Here is a 21494-nt window from a genome sequence, read left to right as displayed (position 1 = left end):
TGCTTCTCCATAGATATTGCCGCGTGTGTATTAAACTCCCTATAATCTTCCAATGCAAGTTAGGGGCAAATCTTCCAGTGAGCACTTAACAAAAGCAAGAGTTTCCTGCATCAGAAATATGTGCTTCTCAACAGAAACTTATTTTGGTCTCTCAGGAGCTGCTTTAGCAGGTGATGGCAAATCTACCAGCATGTTTGAAGGGGAAACATACATGTGGAAGGACCAAAATTCTTTATATTCTACAAAGGCAGACAAATTTCTAAGTACATCAACCTGTCATACCAAATTTGAGCATCAAGCAGATTCCAGGATATACACAGAAACAATGCAGAGCCGAAGACACTTGATTCAGAGAATCCGATCCGATACTCAAAAATTTCTTGCTGCCATTCTTTAGTGATCATGTATGAAAAAAACAGAGGAGGAATATGATTTTGAACTACTATATTCAGTACACATTGGGAAAAGAATTTAAGAGACGAATCTACATCAGTCTATTCATGTAATAATGGAACAAATTTGTTCTCTCACAACTTTGGGACAGTAATTGTCAGTGAGGGAATTGTTCTCTTTGACGGCAATTGCAGGCCAGGAACTCAGATGTCTACAGGATGGTTTCCAGTTGCAGATGCTTCTTCATGGACAACAGGAGGTATCCCCTCTCAACTATATTCCAGTTACAGCATTTCATCAAGTTAGGAGCAACTTTCACTCGGGATCTGACAAAAGCATTGGTTTCCATGAAAAGAGAACATCAGGAATCTGTTCATCGTTCAACATAAATTTCTTTTAGACTCTCAGGAGCTGCTTTAGTGGTTGATGGCAAATCCAACAGCATGTTTGGAGGGGCAAAATACATGTGTAATGACATCATACAGATAATAATACCCAAGAAAAGCTGCAGCAAGGTAACCAAAAAAAAAAGGATCATTAATCATGTAAATACTCACTGGCATGAGATATAGAGAGGAGCTCAAGGACTTTAAAGTGCATGGCAACTTACCTGCAGCGCAGGCTTGAAATTGAAAAGGTATACGGATAAAACCATTGTAAGCAGCATAGCCATTGATGTGGAATACACCTGATATTGGCGCATGTAAACAGCAGTAAAAGAAGAAAACACATTAGTTGATCTATCTGCCCATATTGGGTACAAGTTAGATTCCAAAGCTCCAGCGTTAGCAATACATCATAAGACATCCTCTACATGGGTACCTAGAAAAATTTGTAAATAACTCTGCTTGTGTCCTCGTCTTGCCATACAGTTACTAAGAAAAATCTTTCCACACAGCTACTCTGCTTAGGGTAAAGATTGAATTGCAAGTAACTTATATGAAAAGATTTCTTACTCCAAAAGAGGGATAAGAGAAGAAAGTACATCAATTGGTTGGTCCACAGACATGAAACCTTGCCCTAAATGAATTCACCACTTGTCTGCAGAATTTCTGTACCTGACATGGCAGTTTTGCCACCTGATAGGCTAAGTTTTCTCAGCCGTTTTAACAGTTTATTGGACAGTTGTCACAAATTATATTGGAAAAATGTACTGTTATCGGTTCACATACATCAGGTGTAAGATAACAAAAACAAGTACTTGGAAAAGAAAATATGAAATAACTCCATAGTATTAAGGTTGTTTGTAAGAACTAAGCAGCCAAAACCCAAAAGCTACCAGATAAGAAAGGACCTAATCTAACCACAATGGAGGAAGAGAAAACTCTGAAGCCCAAATGATCTCAGGACTACAGCCCATAGTAGCAGGTTCCAAAGTAATTATGACTAAGATAGCAATGGCTTATAGCCACTAAGGACAGGCTAGCCAACAACCAACGTCAGGCTTCTGGTTCCTGAATGGGAAGGCCCACAAATAACATCACCCTTTTCCCTCAAAAATCTTTTTTTTTTTTTTTTTTATTTATTTTTTTATTTTTTATTTTTTTTATAACGAGGAACCCTTCCAAGGCAGGTCACTTTGTGTACCCGCCCTTGTCAGGTAAACCCCGAACCTGTGTAAAGCGTCTCCTCCACACGAATTGGGTAATACTCCGGCTTCGCCGGTGGACTGGCCCCAAGGAATTGTTTGCACCCAAGGGGATTCGAACCTTAGACCTCATGGATTACCACAAAGAAGACCAAAGCTCTTATCACTTGAGCAAACCCCTTGGGCTTAAACCCTCAAAAATCTTATATCCCAGTTAAAAGGAAAAAGGTCTACATTTGCAAATCATTAGGTCCAGTATTGAAATACACTAACCCCCCCAAAAGTGATGAAATACTTCTACTGAAGTGGTAAGCTCGGGACAAAAGAGCACATTAAAGGTGAGATTGGCATCTCTCTTGATCATGAGAAAGTACAACACAGATTGTAACAGGAAAATTTCCCTAGGACCAATAGTTTGAAAGCATTATGACAAATACATAGGGTCAAATTCAAAAACTGTTGACTTTGAGAATAGTACAAAGACGCGCAAGAACCTTTCTTCAAGCAACTTTCATATTAGTAGTTTCCACATAAGCCACAGAGGAAACGTAGTCCTTCATTGAATAAGAGAGCATTCTTTGGGATGGTCAACAAAATTATAGAATAGTTTAAAGTTCAATTATTTGTATTCTTACAATGCTAATGTGGCTTAATAGACTCCTAAACAAAAAGCATCTAAAAGGTTACATAAAATCAGAGGAAAAACGAAAAAAAATATATATATATATATGAAGAAGGAGGAACTAATAGGATACTTCAGCAATATGCATTTCTTCGTGGATATGTTAGTGATGAAAGCTTTGAAGAAATATGATAACAAAACTATGGATGTTAGTCTAAATGTAAAAGCAATCACCTTCACAATATTGTCAGCATACTTCATTAACCATGAAACTAGCAAGCCTGTGGATCCAAGGTTTAACACTACCATCCAAGTTGTAATACTATAACCATTGAAAATCCGGTGCCACCAAGGACCGTTCTCAAATCCACCTCTAAAATCATCCACAAGAAGCCGTGCCAAATTGAAAATTGCACCGAACCTGAGAAAGAATCATTGTCTGAAGATTTACTGGTGTAGTGGATACACTTAACAAAGAGAGAGTTAACACATGAAAGCATAATAAAAAAACACTTCAAGTGGATAATATCTCAGAAGAAAGGAAATTCTATGTCATAGCAAATATTTTATGATAATTTTGATGAACTGCCATAACATTCATGATACAATATTTCCCTTTTCGATTTTAAAAGGACTGTAAACAGGGTAACACTTTATAATAATCATTGCAGTATATGGGAGGACACTTAAGGGCTAACATCTTTCAAGAACTCCAATAATGAAAGATTTCTGGGGTGAGATTTGCAATGGCAGCTACTCAAAAATGCAGATGGATATTACGTAAATGATGTACCATTGAACAAGCAAGATGGTGTGTGGAGAAAAGATCCCTACGTATATAATTGTACATTCTGCCAATACAAGCTATCATTGTTCTTCTTCATTAAAAACTCCGTGTAAACCCCTGCCAATGCTGATAAACAAGCAGATAGGATTCCCAACATATAGCCTTGGATTGGTGCTGAGAATAAAGAGTCGCACAAAGCTTCTCCACAACCTTTTATCTACAATAATTGAAAAGAAAATAATTCAACTACATTGTTACATAAATAATTAGCTTAGATAAGAGGCGTTACTCAAGAATCTTAGTTAAGTTTGTCATCACCTTTGTGAAAAGAAAGGAACAAACGTTTGGACATAATAGATTGTTATTCATATAGAATGTTATATCAAGCACAGTTGATCAAGGTGATAGTAGAAGACTTTTCTTTACAATACTTCCAAATGCATAGAAATGACTTGATATAAAATAAGCAACCAAAATACTGCAACAAGGGAACTGTGATATATAATGCTCACAGCAACAATGTGGGTTATCTTTATGAAAGAATATGATATACAAAGCAGTAAGTGTGTTGTTGAAAACTTTAGAACCAAATAATGCTCACAGCACTTCACATGATTTGTGCAATAGGCAGAAAAAAATGAAGAAGAAATTCGTGAACTGTCTAGAACGTTATAATAGAAACTGGAAGTTTGCTTCGTGATTCAATTTAAGGTTACACCATCACAGCCTACAGAGGAAGTATTTCAATCACCAGAGAGATATGCACCAAAAGTCCTTCTACAATATTACTAAACATTTAAATTGTGGAGATCATATTTGAAAGATCTCAGGCAAACCATAGTAGTCCTTACCAAACCCTGCATCCATGTTAGAGTAATGACCAACTTTATGAATGAAAAGAAAATGAAAAAGGCAACTGTCTTCGCATGATATCTTGATTAGCCCAACTCCTGATTTTCCAGGCTTCCTTTTAATTACCCATTTGAGACCAATTGAAACAAAGAGGAAGAGGTAAGAACACTTAAAAGAAAAGGTTATATGTATGAATGCGGAATTATTAAAGATACAGATAATACATTATTTCAAGTGGATTCAGCCGATGCAGGTTTCAGTCCCCTATAAGGAGTACCATATAAACACCACACAGAAAGCTGCCTCTGAATGCTCTCATTAATTCAAGTATATTTCAGAATTGGCAAGAAGATCATCCTTCTAAAAACATTAATCTCCAACACAATTATCACATCACTAAAATGATCAGACCAATATAGATAATGAACATGCAAGAATCCACAGTTTCAAGTATGAAACCAGCTTCAATTACTCTATAAAATAATTCCAACTTATCACCTGGCTTGTGGTTGTTCCAACAGCTAATAGAATAATAGCCATCCATTGTAGATTAGACAGCTTCCTCCTCAGGAATAGCCTGAGCATGATATAATCAGTAAATTAACAACAAGACTCTAGATCACACAAAACATTAATCCTAGTCAGAAAGTAATAAAAGAAACTAAAACAGTTACAGCCCAACCAAAATCACAAAACATCAGAATATACGTGACCCCAAAAAGCACAATGTAGGCACACCTGAACAATATGCCAGTGGTTACAATCTTCAGATTACCCATAATCTGATACGTCGATGTATCCACATAAGTTAGTGTAGCAAACTGAACATTGTTATGAATTAGATATATCATCGAAGGAATGGGATATAAGCGCACGGTTTTCCACTCCGTGGTCATCCTTGGAGACGACGATACCCGGCACTCTCGCCATAGAAGTATACTAGAAACCACTAGCTGTACTTAAACATGAATAAGATTAACGATTACGACTCCAATTCCGTATTTGCACAATTTAATCAAACAATTTAGCTTGAAAATCACCTTAAAAACCTCTGCAAGAAAAGGAACAGTTGCATAGTCGTACAAATACCGTCCATTACTTTGAGACAGAGTTGTCAAAATCCCCTGTCACATACAAAAACATCAATCTCTTTCAAATTCTTAATTAGTATTTAATCAGACAACATTAAGCAACAAATTTTGCCAAAAATGACACTTCCTTCGCTATAAGCATCAGAATAAATGAAATTGGTACAAATTGGTACAAATTGGCACAACTAATATGAATGTATGAAGTTTTAGACATGGAAATGAACAATGAATCTAATGGAATGCGAATTCAAACTTCGGAGCAGTGAATAAAAGAGATCTATGCAATGACCAAGTGCACACACAAAAATGGATGAAATTGTGACGAATCGAGCGGTGATTGTGTAAAGAGGGTTCTAGGGTTTTCGCTGGCTGACCTGAGAGCTTGTGAGAACGGTGAGGAGCGCCGCAACGAAGTACCACTGCATCGTGAACTTCTACGTCGTCGTTTTTGGCGGTTCTTGCAGTCTGCGTAGCGCTGTGGCCAGCTAGCTTAGAGAGTTCAGTGCCGATGACGGGGCTCAGAATTTTATTGCTAAAATAGAAAGGGCTTTTTATTTTTTTTTTGGAGAAAAAAATAAAAAAAGTGTTGTGATTATATGATTAATTACTTTAATTTGTTGGTGCAGGAACCAGCATTAACCCCGAGCCACTTTTAGGGAGGAGATTCGCTTGCAAAAAAAAAAAAATGTAAAAACCATTAAAAACTCATCGGCTCTACAGGGCTGAGGGGACTCTGATGCCCAAGTTAGTATGAGGTGTGAATGGAGAACTCTATGATGAGGTGAGAGTAATATTGATAAAGTTTGTGTAGGGTAGTCTGAGATTTGTGCACCTTATAGAGCCGTCTAGAGTTTACTGGACGAGTTATGGTGTCTTGAATCGGGTCGGGTCATCGACTGGCTATGCTTATTCTAGAGTGTGGGCATTTTTCTTACATGTGTTTTTAATTTTATCCGAATTTTTTCTTCTACAAATTAAGTAGTTACATAGATTTCTCAATTTTTTTAGCTTCAATTTCTTGAGAAAATATTTTCCCTTCTTTTTTTTTTTTTTTTCCCTTTCTAAAACTAAATATGTTGTTCTGAATTTTTTGGTGCAAAATGCAGCTGTTGAAAATGAAAAATCAACAAAGCACCAAAAGGGGACGTGGTTTTGCAATGAGTAATGTTTAAAAATTGATTGGCAACTAAACTAGGAAAACAACCTGTTTGTTGGTTCGATTGCCTAATCAAGAACATAGTATTTATTTTAAATTTATTAATATGCTTTTAAGTTTACTAGTTGGGTTGGCACGTGTAAAGGCATTTCACGTGGGGAGAGAGATGGATAAAGAGGTGTGATGCTTTCACAAGGAAAACATGCAAGCCTTTTTCACTGAATGAGGGAATCCTTTCTTTGTGCACAGAACTCTTTGTGGCTCTGCAAAGAGAGATGATGTGCTCTCCTTGTGAAAACATCACAGAGAAAAACATCTCTAAATGTCGTCCCCAATTCTTTTGCTATTAGGGAGAATTTCCCTCTAAAAGAGCTACTTTTTAGAAGTTATTAAATAACAATATATATATATATATATATATATATATATATATATATATATATATATATATATTTTAATTAAATATTGTTATTTATTAGTTTGAATTGGCCTGCAATGGTCATTTAAATTATTGATAGAGTTCTTTCTGCATTCTTCTTTATTGAAATTATTAACTCTTTTGGTATTTTTCTTTGAAATTATTAACATTTGCACTTTTGTATGTGACTAGTTGAGACGGCACATGCAATGCACGTGCTTGGTCTCATGTGTTATGTATCATTATAATTTTAATATCATACATATATTATAGTATATAGTATATTTAATATATGGATTATTAGTAGTGCCTTCAGATCTTTAATGCAAACACAATCGCTGCCAACTACAAGTCATGCGTAGGATAGTTTTGCTCGTAAGTCTTTAGTTGGCGTGAAGCGTAAGCAATAACATTACCATTTTGTATAAGCACACACCTTAATCCCTTCTTAGAGACGTCACTATACACTACGAAATTGCTTCAAAATTCTTTGTGCCGGTTAAAAATGTTAAAAATGTTGTTTTGCTTTTTATTTCCAAAACAAAAACAAACAACTTTTAAACATAAAATATAAATATGATTTTCGTTACATTAAAACACTTTTTTAATTAAAAGCAAAAAATATCATCAAAATACATTAACAAACTTTATGACATGGAAGCTACAATCTTCTCGAACAGCAACCATTAATATTATGTAATTCAATTAAAAAAATATTAAATACCACACCATCATCTCACGTTTATTCTAATGAGCTGCCGTGATAGCCTCTTAACTTTTTCTTTTCTTTTTTGTCAAAAAAAGAAAAGAAAAAGTAGACCATCTTTTAAATAGGGTTGAGTGATAGTTTGACAAAGATTTAGATTAACCTTTGGGCAGGGAGTCCATGATCAGCTGGCTATGCTTATTATACGCCTAATGTTGTTAGATTAGTCTTAAGGAACAGGTCACTAATAGCCTTTGATTTTTTATTTTGTTTGGTCTTTTGTCTAATAATTATAGAAAAAATGGTTTTTAGTGTAATAATTTCCAAAAAAATAATAATTTGAAATTGACGTGGCAATGGTTTTTAAATTAAAAAAAAATGCAATTCTCTTTTATTTGTCTGCCACTCACAGTCTTGCCATGTAAATTTAAAAAATTTTATAAGTTCACTTGTTTGACTCCCTAACATTTCTCTTAACTATATGTATTCTCTCGAAGTTTCAAAGAGCAAAGCAAACACATGGTTGAGGCCCAAAAAGGATTAAAAACAGAAGCCCGTGGACTCAACCCAAGATGAATCCAACGGGCATGACCCAAAGAAGTAGGTCGATTCTTGATGAGCAAAATTACAGCAAATTGACATACCGCAATCCGACTCGACCTTTCCGGCATCCACCGTTACTTACACAAACCATGACTTCTGCTAGAAACCGGTGAACCTTAATTCGTCAATTTGAGGCTTTTTTGAAGAATACAAGGGTTTTAAGATTGCGATGCCCTCAATGGCTCAAGGAGGACTCAGAAACTCCACCGACAACCGCCACAAACTTAGCGCCAAGTTCACTATCGACGACCGCAAGGTCGACCCCGCCTTTTCCAGGTCAAAAATTCAACCTTATTCCAAAACACACATTTACATATATTTGCGTGGTTTCTGTTTGGTGGCTGAGAAAAATTATGGGTTAAACGTAGAAAAATTATGTGATTTTGACTGTAATGCAGGAAGCAAAAGATTGCGGAGCATAGAAAGTCTCTTCCGATCGCTTCCGGTATTGGTTTCACAGTTGCTGGTTTCTTTTTTGCTGTTTTAGTTTGTGTCTGTTATCAGAAATTTGCTTATTAGTGGTGTTTTCTTTTCTTAGTTGAGAAACGGCTAGCGGGTGAGGTCCGAAACAATGATACTCTGATTATTGTTGGTGAAACTGGAAGTGGAAAAACTACCCGTATGTTTATCATATCCTTTTGCATATGTATTACGTTTTATGGGGATGAGTTTTTCTATTAATGTTTTCAGTGTAATTTTTCCTGTAGAGTTGCCACAGTTTCTATTTAATGCGGGATTTTGTCGGGATGGGAAGACTATTGGGATTACTCAACCTAGGCGTGTTGCGGCTGTCACTGTCGCAAAACGGGTTGCTGAGGAATGTGGTGTGGAGTTGGGCCAAAGGGTTGGGTACTCCATTAGATTTGAGGATGTGACGTCTGGCTCAACGAGGATCAAATACATGACAGATGGATTGCTACTGAGGTAGAAAGTATGCGCCACTTCGTTTGCAGTATGTCATTGTGCATCATACTGTTTGTTTCGTTGTTAAACTTTTAAACTATGTGATAGCATATTTGATACTTTTTTTTTTTTTTCAATAAATATATTGCTGTTGGCTGGTGTGGCCCTTTTGAAAATCAGTGTGGATATTAGTTTTGTAGTATTGTCAGGACCTGGATGCTTCTGGAGATGTGGATTATGTGTTATATTTGACAAAGGGGATAGCTTTCAATAAGTAATAGCAGATCATAAAATATGCTGGCGAAAGTTTTGAAATTATTTATTACTATAATTTATCCCTAGCCTAAATGATAGGGTTTATCTAGGAGACCTTAAGAAGGTTCAAAATATTAAATTCAATGTTTAGTCACAGTAGGGTTTGTCTAGGAGACCCTTTTTATGAGCTTTGCTCCTGTGTGTGAACTGATAAGAGTTTCGATGCACTTACAGGGAAGCATTATTGGATCCATATCTCTCTAGGTATTCAGTCATCATTGTTGACGAAGCTCATGAGAGGACTGTCCACACTGATGTGTTGCTGGGCTTGCTTAAAAATGTACAAAAAGCAAGGTCAAAATCTTTCAATGACCGCCTTAATATTGAAAAAAAGAAGGAAAATAATGGCACTCTGTCAGATAAAGACAATGGTATTTTTCTCAAGCAATGCCAAGGCAGAAAATTCCCTCCGTTGAAGTTAATCATCATGTCTGCCAGCTTGGATGCGCGTGGTTTCTCCGAGTACTTTGGTGGTGCAAGAGCTGTTCACATCCAAGGGCGACAGTTTCCAGTAGATATATTTTACACTCATCATGCTGAGCCAGATTATGTAGATGCAACCTTAATTACCATATTACAGGTTGTTAAATAGCTCTCTTCTTTTGTGTTTCGATTTGACCAACTTCTGCATGCAAGCTGCTCTAATTTTTCCACCGAGTTTCTTTGATGATTTGAGTTTTATTTGATCTTGACAATTTTTTTTTTTTAACATTATCTTAAGCATTAGTGTTCAATATCATAATTATATACACATAATTATCTAGTTAAATTAGATAATTTGGATGTATTTACTATCCATGCATGTATTTGGTGTGAATCTATCATGTAAAGTTAAGTTCTACCTACAAGATTTGTATTAATACAATGAGGGCTGCTAAGCATCCCAACACTTTTTTCCCAAATTCCCTTTCTCAAATGATCTGGACCCCATATTCATTTAAGAAAAAAGAAAATAAAAATCTTTTTATTTATTGAATGGACCAGATCATTTGGGAAAAAGAATTTGGGAAAAAGTGTTGGGATGTCTAGTATTATCCTAATACAATTGGTGAAATCCAATCTTTTTCCTATCTTGACATGAATTCAGCTGACTCTGAAAGTATGCAATCTTTCTAAGATGATTCATCGATAGAGTTCCTATATGGCATCAGAAAAGTGTTTGTTGTTTTTATCTTGTTAGATTCATCTGGAGGAGAGACCTGGTGATATACTTGTATTTTTGACCGGGCAAGAAGAGATTGAATCGGTTGAAAGACTTGTCAAAGAGCGACTTCAACAGTTACCTGAAGGCAGTCGAAAGCTGTTAACTGCTCCCATATTTTCAGCTCTTCCGTCAGAAAAGCAAATGCGAGTGTTTGCACCTGCTCCAGCCGGTTTCCGTAAGGTAGAGTTATGTTGCATGTGAGCTTTTATTTAGTGTATCATGCATATGTGTAGATGATTGATGAAGTATATGTTTAATTTAATGCTCATTGATTTGTAAGATCTATGACTTGATCAAGTTTATCTGATTTTGGGAAGTGTGATCATATTTTTAGATAGAGAAATGTTAGAGTATCTACTTTTGTTGTTCTCCCATCCTTCTCCATATATATATATATATATATATATATATATATATATTTTAAATCAACCATTAGATTTGTAGAACCCACATAAGTGAAGGTGAAAATGACAGCACTGGTTGGTTAGACAGCCTGCTTCATCCCTCATGATGCTATAATATATTTCAAGATGCTTTTAGCTCCTACTTATCAAAAAGAAAAGACGCTTTGAGCTCTTTGTTATAGTTCCATGTACAAAATTCCTTACTATACTTGAAATGTAGGGATTATCTTGTAGTTTTACTTCAGTGTTATTTATTTTATTCCTAAATTGTCATTCTGTTCATGATGGCTGTTTATTTTGGGTAAAACTTTAAATTACCAGGAAAAATTAGTAATTATTCTTTCATTCTCTGTCCATGACTGGTTTTTTAGGTAATATTAGCAACAAATATTGCTGAGACATCAGTGACAATACCTGGAATCAGGTATGTTATAGATCCTGGATTTGTAAAAGCACGCTCCTATGATCCGGTCAAAGGGATGGAATCTTTGATCATCGTCCCAACATCTAAAGCACAAGCTCTTCAGAGGAGGTAGGCATATTTGATCATGCTTGGTGGTTCTAAGTGAATAATTATATACAAATCTGAATATATTGAGTTTGTATGATGGTCTCTTGCGTGCATATTTATTAAAGTTAACAACATCCTTCTCCACTGGTTAAGTGTCCCTTTTCACTTAATAAGAGATATTGCTTGTTAGTTACCGACACCTGTCACTGCCAATTTGGCGTTTTTCTTAAAAAGTCTTGTTAATTAACGCAACCTGTCACCATAGTTGGACTTCCTTTTCAATTCATATGAGGTCTTGTTTGCCAAAAAGTTTGTGACTTGCACTAATAGTTTGAATTTGGATACCAACCATGTGCACCCTACCCCATATTAATCATCTTCATCTCCATGGATGAATATGTGTTTCCTCCTCCTGTTTTTTATGTTATGATCCACCGTTAGATTGGTATATCCCTGGATACTCAGAAGGATGTCCAAAAAGGAATAATCCAGGATGATTACTGATTTCCTACTGCAGTGGACGTGCAGGGCGTGAAGGACCTGGAAAGTGCTTTCGTCTCTACCCAGAGAGTGAATTTGAGAAACTTGAGGATTCAACAAAGCCTGAGATCAAGCGGTGCAACCTTGCTAATGTCATTTTGCAGCTCAAGTCTTTGGGTGTCAATGATATTCTTGGGTTTGACTTCATGGAGAAACCTTCAAGGTAAATATTTGTAGATGGTTCATCATTCTTCGTCTTCTTCTTTTGTTAAGTAAATGGACTTCATTAAAAACGCAAAGGGTACACAGGAAGTATACAAGAGAAACATCTATCCAGAAAAGAAAGAAAAAGATTTAAAAAAAAAGTCATGAAAACTAGAAATTTGAAACACTCGCAGGCAGATGGTTCATCATTTTTCTTTACCTTTTGCATATGTGGGTGCACCATTTTTGTGTAATATTATGACTTGACCCTAGGAGTAAGGCTTGACTTGGACTATAATTGGCCACATGGATCTTCTCGGTCAGATTTTTGCTACACATACTCCCACTTTTGTACACCCACTTTTCTACACCCATTGGTAGCTTTTAAAATCACTATTAGATTAAAATCTAATAAAAATCCATCCCAAATTTAACGGTGGTTTTAAAAGCCACCTATGGGTGTGGAGAAATAAGTGTATAGAAGTGGGAGTATGTATAGCATTACTCTCTCCGTTAGCTCCATTGAAGAAAAACCATGAGGCCAGCCTATTAATTCATTTGGAAAATGTATCATAAATTTTAGGAAGTAAAAATTGGTTGAAAATGTTAGATCGTTTGGTTGGTTCAGAAGCTTAAATCTGCCTGTTTATCTATTATAATTGGGTCAATTCCAGCAGTTGCGGATCCATTATAGCTGGTGATTATTGGAATCATCATTATCAAGTGAACATCTTTAATGGTTGGATTTGTTTTTCAAACCAGATTGTGGTTTTTGTGATATGCTTTGGTAGTCTTCTGTATGGTGCTTTCTCATGGGACCTGTATTGTTTCCTAGAAGGCATCTAGGTGTTTTAATTGCATCTATTAATTTGTTCTATTGTTACTAAACTTTTGCTTTATTATCTTTCAAAGATGTCTATTGGTACATGATTTTTTTTTTTTTGCATGTTCGGACAGGGCATCTATTGTCAAATCATTGGAGCAGTTGTTCTTACTAGGTGCTTTAACAGATGAATGTAAACTTTCAGATCCTGTTGGCCATCAAATGGCTCAGCTCCCCCTAGACCCTATTTATTCAAGAGCTCTTATCCTGGCTAGTCAGTTCAACTGCTTGGAAGAAATGTTGATAACTGTTGCGATGCTCTCAGTGGAATCTATTTTTTATGCCCCTCGTGAAAAATTAGAAGAGGTATATTGCATGGAAATTGCTACTTCTAATGTGCTCGTGATGATATTTTCATTGATCTTATAGTTGGGCAATGATATGACTGTGACTGAATGAATACTTAATACTATTTTTAATTAGTCACATGATAAGTAATACAAGCAAGTGGTAATGAGCAAGAATTTAATCCATATGTTAGATGGTTCTGTTTGGTTTGCTATTAGATATAATGATTATTAGCAAAGGGTCTTGAAGGACACAGTACTAATATCATGTAGATCTGTTTAGTGGGAGATTAATGCTTCAATGAGTGATGGGAATTTTAGTTTAGGCAGTAATTATGGAATGAGTTGTTCATAGCTTAAATAATTTGTGGAATTTTTTTATATTGATTTGTTATCACCCATTTCGGTGTATATTATCTCAATATAGAGAGGACTACTGCAGCTCCTTAGCCTTGTTGCTTTATTGTTGTCAGGCATATGGGCATGTAGTAATTTTTTCTGCCATGTTTTTCTGGTATTGGTCAGGCAAGAACTGCAATGAAATGCTTTTCATGTCCAGAGGGAGACCACCTCACGTTGGTTAATGTATATCGCGCATCTAATGAGTTCTTGGAGAAGAGAACAGTGGGTCTTAGTAAAGAGAAAAATGAAAAAATTCTGAGAAAGTGGTGCAAGGAAAATTTTATCAATAGTCGTTCCCTGAGGCACGCTCGTGACGTCCACAGGTTGGCTGTCTTTTATCCTTGTCAGAGTTATGTGTATTTTTTAGGTTTTGTTCCCAGAAATGTACCAAAATGGTTTCACCATTCAGAAGATCATTAATATCTGATCCATTTTAGTTTACCCCAGATCTCCATCCTTAAGTATATTAGGTGCTTTATTGCAGTCAAATTCGGGGGAATGTTGAACAAATGGGTCTTCGTCTTGCTTCTTGTGGAGATGACATGCTTCAGTTCTGCAGATGTCTTGCTGCTTCATTTTTCCTCAATGCAGCTTTGAAGCAGCCTGAGGGAACATACAGGTATTAAGTGTAAACTTGACACGAATGATGTTGAAATGCATCTGGCAGATCTTATAGTTCCACTTCTCTTTATGCCTTTTAATGAGGTCTACATCACATTTGAAGATGTTCCTGTTGTTTGATGGCTAGTCAATATATTCGACTTTCACTTGTCACATGTTTGTATTTTTGGTTAGTTTATAATGCTCCATTCTCAATTAGACTTCTCATGCTTACCTGATTAAATGACAGGGCTTTGGCAAGTGGTCAGGTGGTGCAGATCCACCCTTCTTCTGTGTTATTCCAGGCAAAACCAGAGTGCATAGTTTTCAACGAACTAGTCCAAACAAATCACAAGTATATCCGCAACATAACTAAAATCGATTACTTGTGGTTAGCTGAGCTGGCTCCTCAATATTATTGCATGCAAAATTAAATCTTGGTGTCAATACTAACTGGTAAGATCACGAATTCTCTCTGTTCATTTAACAGTTTGTGGGTTGGGCTCATTAATTTTATGTTGTTCACTCTTGGCATGCTTAATTTATCATGAATATAATCTGACCATGTTGTACCTGCACGGGTCCCAACTCAAAGCTACTTTTTTCAAACCGGTGCAGGCATGGGAAGTTGCTTACCATATTAGCTTTCTGATGTCAGGAGAGTAACTTGGTCGGAGATTTACTGTACTAATCAAGTCATTACCTTTTTTTTTTTAACAATAATAGGAATTATAATCTAGATATAATACCTAAATTCTTAAGAGTTACTCACGAATCACCTTGGTTAAAACGCAAAACATGACTTGATGCCAATCCTTGACTTTTAAATCATGTTGGATGCAGCGGTTTAATGTTTTGGTTTCTCTACTGCAACAGGGGAAAAGAGAATAGAGAATTGACATTCTGTAGCGTGATATTTGTTGCTTAATTGTTGAGAGGAGTGGCTGTTTTTTGATGGAAATCTTCCTGGAAGCTAGAATATGATGGCTCGTTGTCCGGTTTGGCACTGGCTTTCAATCTTGTCCGGACAGGGATTTCTGGCTGCTCATGTGCCACAACTATCACATTGAACAACTTTTTTAGAAGGTGGCCGGAGGTACTGTCTAACACCTATGTCTGTATCATAATATGTGAGAACAAGCATGGCTGTTGCTTATAGGCATATATCAGCAGACTGAATAAGTTGCAGCTTTCTTGAGTCCCTTTTACCTTCTTAGGGACGTGTACATGTTTCAGTTAATTACACAAATTACTGCTCATCTAAATGGGGGTTGTGGCAGCCTTGAGCATTGGTGAGTAACCGAGTCATCAGTCAAAAAGCTTTGCAAGAGACTAGGAATGAGTTTCAGATTTCATTTTCTGTTTTAGGAAGAGAGAAATTGTTGTTGAGTGCTGGTGATGTATCTTAATTATATAATAATTTTTCTTTTCGTTTATAATAGTATTTCACACTTTTTTTTGTTAGCTATTTGACTAAAATCTCAATAGAGGTTTTGAAATGTAGAATGAATCTAAACATCAAATTGAAAAATAAGATCTTAAATCAAAATAGCGGAGAGTAAAGGAAGTTTCTAACCCTTGAATGCTGAGATAAGGATGCTGGAACAAATTGTGTGCCTATGATTGACAGCTGATTTTCTTTTCTATTTCACTCAATTGGCCATGGCCACTTGCATTGGAAGTGTGAAGGTGACATATAATTCCTACATTAAATACCCACAGGAAGCATAAATGATATAACTGACTATTTGAATGATTCGATGTGCATACATGAGCTGCTCTACTTCCTTTCGGATATGGAAAAGTAAATGGTATGATTATTTTTGGGAAAAATATAAAAAAGCTCCTTAAATTACCAGCTGTTTGTAATATAGTTTCTTAATATTCAAAAGGTACTAAAGTAGCACCCCAAACTATCAAAATGTATGAAAAAGGTCACTTTTTTTTTTTTTTTTTTTTTTTTTTATATTCCTATAATACCCCTATTCTTTTAAAAAATAAAATAATAAAATAATTGTTAAAAAAAAAAAATACAAAAAAATTAGTGAAAAATACAAAAAAAAAAACTAATGGGCGAATAAATACAAAAATAAAATAAAAAAATAAAAATTGGAATAAATAAATAATTAGTCAATGTAGTTGGCCTAAATTACAAATTGCTTCATGTCGTCTTAAAATAAAATCAATGGGGGAATAAAAACAAATTTTTAACAGAATTTGACCGCAGGGACTAAATTGTTTTTTTTTTTTTTTTTTAAATATCTCAAAAACCGTACTCTTGATTTTACTTTAATATGACATGAATAGTTACTGTAGTTGGCTTAAATTAGTAACTGCTGTTAGCCTAAATTATTTATTTATTCCAAAAACTTTTTTTTTTTTTTGGTATTTATTCGCCAATTGGTTTTTTTTTTTGTATTTTTAAAAAATTGTTTGGTTTTTTTTTTTTACAATTATTTTATTATTTTATTTGTTAAAAGAAGGGGTATTATAAGAATATAAGAAAATAAGTGGCCTTTTTGATACATTTTAGTAGTTTGGGGTTTACTTTAATACCTTTTGAATATTGAAGAACTATATTACAAACGGCTGATAGTTTGAGAGGCTTTTTTATATTTTTCCTATTATTTTTTGAAGCATATCGTCGCCATGAAAACATTTTCTCCATTTTCTATCATGCTAATTGTATGTTATAAAAAAAATTGGAGAAAATTGAAGGGATTTAAATGACAGGAATCTGTCCACATGAATAATAACTACTCTTTTTAATTAGAATTACGTCGGGGCTAAGCAAAAGTTGTTTTATAATAATTGATGAGTAGGGAATTCTACAACACCAACGGCTGTGATTTCCTCCAGACCTTGCAATAATTGCACGTCAAATAATTGACGTGGCTAAGCTAACGCGATCGACCGGTGGAGAATCCGACTAAAGAAAACGGACCCACCCACGTCCCCCACATAGTGCGCACCGAACCACTTTAGCCTTGGCCTCCCTTCCTCTCTTTCTCTGCGCTCCAAAACTGACTGGGCTCATACCGAGTCAGACTCGCCTCCGCCGAGCCCGAGAGAAATGGAGCGGATCAGGCCGCAGAGGCGGGTCCAAATCGACCAATCACAGCAGCCCAAATACGACGGCGTCGAAGAAGATGAAAACGGAATGCGATTAAGACCATCCAATAGCAATGTGACGGACGATCAAGAGCCGTTCATGGGCGTGAAGGTCCGCAGAAAAGCCTCGCTCCACAGAGACTATAAGGGCGACTACATCGACGTGGCCTCCCACCCCTTCTTGATCAAGCTTTTGCAGAAACAAGGTCTGCTTTCCATGCATTCACATATATGCAATGCTTGTTTTGCTTTGTTTTTGATTTTCTTGTTTTATTTCGTATTCTAATGGGTTGAGACCTGAAATGACAAGAATTTATGCGACTTTTGAGTGCGAATTTGACAGAGGCATAGTTTGAACCTGGTAAATCAACGGTGGGAAATTTTGGTTGGTGAATAGATTCTTTCTACACGATGATTTGATATTGCCAGATTCAAGAATTGTATGCTTGGGTGGAATCTCGGAGTTGGTGACTGAATATTTTTGTTTTTATTAAATCAATTTGGGAAATTTGGATTCAGAATACTTCTATGAATTGTTCTATTGCTTTGGATTGTTTTTAGTTCGCAAAAATGTAAAATAGGTTTCCTAGAGAAACATGCATTTTCTCATCTGAGTAGTAGTTTGTGGAGAGAGGGTTTTTTTAGTTATCGAATAATTTCGTGATATTGGGTTTATTTATCATGTGGAGGATGAGCGTATTTTGTTTCTAATAACATTGAAATGACTCTAGTTTTCGTTATACCGCTTGCCTGCCATTTTTGGGTTATATAAAGCGACTGGAATGCCATCTAAGTGATGCTATTTTGATGATCATGGTATATTGCACGCTTCATTTGTGCCATCCACATGTGTGTTCTTCTGTTGTCTTGAGCAAAGAACAACCCTTAAACTTATAAGTTTCAACTTTTCACATATTGGTTTGATCCAAGTGTTTGCTTTAATCAAATATGTAAGTTTAAAGTCTGGTAGATGTGGTTAGCATAAAGTTAATTTGATTGGGGGTAATGAAAATTGGAGTGAGAAAGGGTTCTTACTAGTTTCATTTGGTGTTATTTTTGGTGATTCTCAAATCTGTAATACGAGATCCTTCATTAATGAGTAATGTTACATACTCCACTCTCATCCTACTCCCATCTCACTAGGCTGATGTGACGGTGCTCATTTGCCTTTGAATCAGCCTTTATTAAAAATGAAAAAGTCTAAGAGGTAAAAGTTAAGTGTTTAGAATTACTCTTCATTAATATACTGGAAATGTTTATTGACTTTATTCAATTTATTCTTGTGGATAAGTACTTTGGTCCATCTGTCAACGTACTTATGGGGAGAGGTAAAATGTGTTTAGATATTGCCAACTTTTAGCCTAAAAGAACACCACATGATCAAGTTGTAGAAGTTCATCAAAGAAAGAAATAAATGTGTAGATGCCTTAGGTTTGTTTTTCTATTCTGATCTTTGACAACCTATTGTTTTGATTACTTATCTAGGGTAGTCATTATATCTTGCTCTTGCATAGTGTTCTTTAAAAAAATAAAGAGAAAATCAATAGAAATTAGTAATGGGATTGAGGAGTGTCATTATTTTCTACGCCAAAATGTGTCTTAGAATTTCTTGTTATTCCCAACCAACGATAGCACCTGATCTTTTTGTTTTGATAGGTTGGGGGAGGGGATAGATAAGTAGAGTACATGGGTTCAATGTGTGTTTCAGAAACATGTGATGTGCTTGAACATGTCTAATTGTATTTTGCCATCTCCGCTTCAAAACCCTCATCCCCCACCCCACCCAAAAAAAAGCGCTAAAAAGGAACATTATTACTGACTTTGCCAGTCCCGTTTTTTAATCTCTTCAGGTGACAGGCACGTTCTGTTTGCTGATAAAATTTTGAAGTTCACTGGTTCAGGGAAGATGAAACGACGTATTGTATTAATTACTGATGTTGCCATTTACATTCTTGACCCGGAGACTAATGCACTTAAACGGAGGATTGGCCTGGCAGCTGTGGAGAAGATGTGTTTGAGTGAACTAAGTGATAATTTCTTTGCAATAATAATTCCTAGAGAGTATGATTTACTCATGGCTAGTACTCGCAAGACTGAAATTGTTACTGTCTTAGTTGAAGCTATTAAGGATGCATCTAACAGTGAACTTGAGGTGGTTTTCTCGAATAGGTAAAAAAATGCTAACACTCTTTCTGTAGCTGATTTAAGCTTTGTTTTGTTTTTATATGATATCATCATTCTTTATGTGCATGGAGTGTTCTACAGTCTTCAGAATGCTTGGATCAAGCATTTGAGGCCTGATTTTGCTATGTATTTGGGGTTTTCTTCATTTGAGTATAAGAATTTTGAGCAAATCTATCAAACACTCTCTGGTTCAGATTATTATATCTTGTGACCACAGGCCCAGGAAACCCCTTTCCAGCTAATCCATCTGAATGCAACATTCCACTTTTCTGTAGACTGTCATATTAGTTACACACACAAGCCCCATGTGTCAGTATTACATGCGGGAAAGATAATCGTCTTAGCTTTTTAAATTTGTATTTTTTTGTTAACTTAGACATTGGCGTGCCTATGGTCTAACAACTTGGGAGAGAATCAAAAGATTCCCCTATGGGGCTAATCATATTTCCTGAATGCTGCGTACAAATATCTTCTACATTGCTTTTATTAGATGCTGTAGGATGGGAAGATCAGTTTTTACTTTATGAAGCCAATGAGCTCTTGCTCAAATGGTGCCTCCTCCTTCAATAAGAGCAGGATGGAGGATGAGGGTCTTGGGCTTCAAACCTATTGCTTACCTGCGTCATTTACTAATAAAAAAAAAAATTTTCCAATTTTTTTTTTTTGAAATGGGGATTATGGCGAGGTCTTATTTTATGTACAATAACATATTGGTTCTTTGGTAAAGAGTAGTTTGGTCATAGAATATATAGGAATTATGCAATACCTGCAATGTTATTGTTCAGTCATCCATTTTTTTGAAAGAGCACTGTTTTCTTATGAGTTTCTGTACTTTTTACTTGAGGATAATTTCCTGGCTTAAAATTGTTGTCCTGGAGATTATTTATTACTGAGGTTTTTAGCTTACCTTTTTTTTTTTTTTTTTTTAAAAAAAAAAAAAAACAGTAGTTTTGTGTGTGAAGTCCTTTTTTTTTCTTCCTATAAGTTAATTTTCCTGGTAGAGTTACAATAGAACTTTGTTCAGAAAAAATGCTAATACTAGTGCATGTTCTATATGCCTCTGGTAGGTTTGAGTATCGTGCAGCTGCTGATTTGGTGAAGGAAGTGCAATTTGAGGAAGTAGAAGGTCTGTGTTACTATCTCAAAAGAAAGAATTTTGTCACTGATAAAATTGTTACTCCTGCTAGACAATATGTACATCTTTGTTTTTGGGTTATGCTTGTTTTAAGTGTTCCTGAAGCCCTTTTATATGTCTATTTCAGGGGGTGTTAAAACAAGAATCGTGAGAAAATGAGTGGCACGTCATGCTTATGCCATCACATGTTTGTAGACTTTACAGGGATTGGCTGTATTGTAAAGATGAATTATTCTTTAGCATCGCATGTCGAGGTTGTGCCCAGAGTTAAGTCTAGCCCCATTGAGAAATATTTCCTGCTTCTGAATTCAAGTATCTTATGTGTAGTTCTTATACAAAGACATTCCTGTGCTTTTCTTAAAAACAAAACAAAACTTTCACAAGGATGTATATGTCATTATATAGAATTCTGAAATTAGTTGGTAAAAATGTCTGCAACTACGGACATGGATTGTGTTGTATGTCTCTTTAATTATGTCTTTTCCTTTCTGGTCAGCATTTTGAAGAAACTAAGGTAGTCCGCCCATTATAATCAGACAAGAATTAGACACAAACTAATTTAATAAAGCGACATGTTCTTAAAACGAAGCACATGCTTTCTTATTTATATTCATGCTATTAAAAAAAATGTGCGTCTTACATATAAAAGTACACA

General features: G+C 35.6%; 3 protein-coding genes across 3 annotated transcripts; 2 read left to right on the top strand and 1 right to left on the bottom strand.

Moving 5' to 3' along the window:
* Window positions 1-407: 407 nt before the first annotated feature.
* LOC132167717 (CMP-sialic acid transporter 1) lies at window positions 408-5867 on the bottom strand. Its single transcript, XM_059578732.1, has 8 exons — window positions 5708-5867; window positions 5283-5366; window positions 4981-5195; window positions 4741-4819; window positions 3438-3607; window positions 2838-3024; window positions 1004-1081; window positions 408-898 (listed from the first exon to the last, which is right to left on the bottom strand). Exons 1-8 carry the CDS (start codon window positions 5756-5758, stop codon window positions 767-769), a joined length of 996 nt encoding a protein of 331 aa, XP_059434715.1. The 5' UTR covers window positions 5759-5867; the 3' UTR covers window positions 408-766.
* Window positions 5868-8232: 2365 nt separating this feature from the next.
* LOC132162286 (pre-mRNA-splicing factor ATP-dependent RNA helicase DEAH10-like) lies at window positions 8233-15958 on the top strand. Its single transcript, XM_059572541.1, has 13 exons — window positions 8233-8492; window positions 8615-8661; window positions 8755-8835; window positions 8924-9140; window positions 9609-10014; window positions 10615-10818; window positions 11414-11574; window positions 12071-12256; window positions 13195-13426; window positions 13933-14132; window positions 14294-14428; window positions 14660-14865; window positions 15286-15958. Exons 1-12 carry the CDS (start codon window positions 8386-8388, stop codon window positions 14841-14843), a joined length of 2160 nt encoding a protein of 719 aa, XP_059428524.1. The 5' UTR covers window positions 8233-8385; the 3' UTR covers window positions 14844-14865; window positions 15286-15958.
* Window positions 15959-17382: 1424 nt separating this feature from the next.
* On the top strand, window positions 17383-21296 carry LOC132184759 (uncharacterized). Its single transcript, XM_059598504.1, has 4 exons — window positions 17383-17726; window positions 19371-19689; window positions 20772-20830; window positions 20967-21296. Exons 1-4 carry the CDS (start codon window positions 17483-17485, stop codon window positions 20996-20998), a joined length of 654 nt encoding a protein of 217 aa, XP_059454487.1. The 5' UTR covers window positions 17383-17482; the 3' UTR covers window positions 20999-21296.
* Window positions 21297-21494: the final 198 nt, after the last annotated feature.

Source organism: Corylus avellana, chromosome ca1 (genome assembly GCF_901000735.1).
Source record: "Corylus avellana chromosome ca1, CavTom2PMs-1.0".
NCBI lineage: Eukaryota > Viridiplantae > Streptophyta > Magnoliopsida > Fagales > Betulaceae > Corylus > Corylus avellana.
The sequence above is the reverse complement of the archived record's forward strand: the minus strand, read 5'-3'. Positions and strand labels throughout refer to the sequence as shown.

Bases quoted from the DNA above. Each gene is read 5' to 3' on its own strand.
- LOC132167717 (XM_059578732.1), bottom strand. From the start codon at position 5,758: ATGCAGTGGTACTTCGTTGCGGCGCTCCTCACCGTTCTCACAAGCTCT. The intron at 3,608-4,740 runs GTGATAAGTTGG...CAATTATTGTAG, and splicing joins TTGGAACAACCACAAGCCAG to ATAAAAGGTTGTGGAGAAGC. The intron at 899-1,003 runs GTAAGTTGCCAT...ACCTTGCTGCAG, and splicing joins ATTTCAAGCCTGCGCTGCAG to CTTTTCTTGGGTATTATTAT.
- LOC132162286 (XM_059572541.1), top strand. From the start codon at position 8,386: ATGCCCTCAATGGCTCAAGGAGGACTCAGAAACTCCACCGACAACCGC. The intron at 10,015-10,614 runs GTTGTTAAATAG...TTATCTTGTTAG, and splicing joins CCTTAATTACCATATTACAG to ATTCATCTGGAGGAGAGACC. The intron at 14,429-14,659 runs GTATTAAGTGTA...ATTAAATGACAG, and splicing joins CAGCCTGAGGGAACATACAG to GGCTTTGGCAAGTGGTCAGG.
- LOC132184759 (XM_059598504.1), top strand. From the start codon at position 17,483: ATGGAGCGGATCAGGCCGCAGAGGCGGGTCCAAATCGACCAATCACAG. The intron at 19,690-20,771 runs GTAAAAAAATGC...TGCCTCTGGTAG, and splicing joins GAGGTGGTTTTCTCGAATAG to GTTTGAGTATCGTGCAGCTG. The intron at 20,831-20,966 runs GTCTGTGTTACT...TGTCTATTTCAG, and splicing joins GCAATTTGAGGAAGTAGAAG to GGGGTGTTAAAACAAGAATC.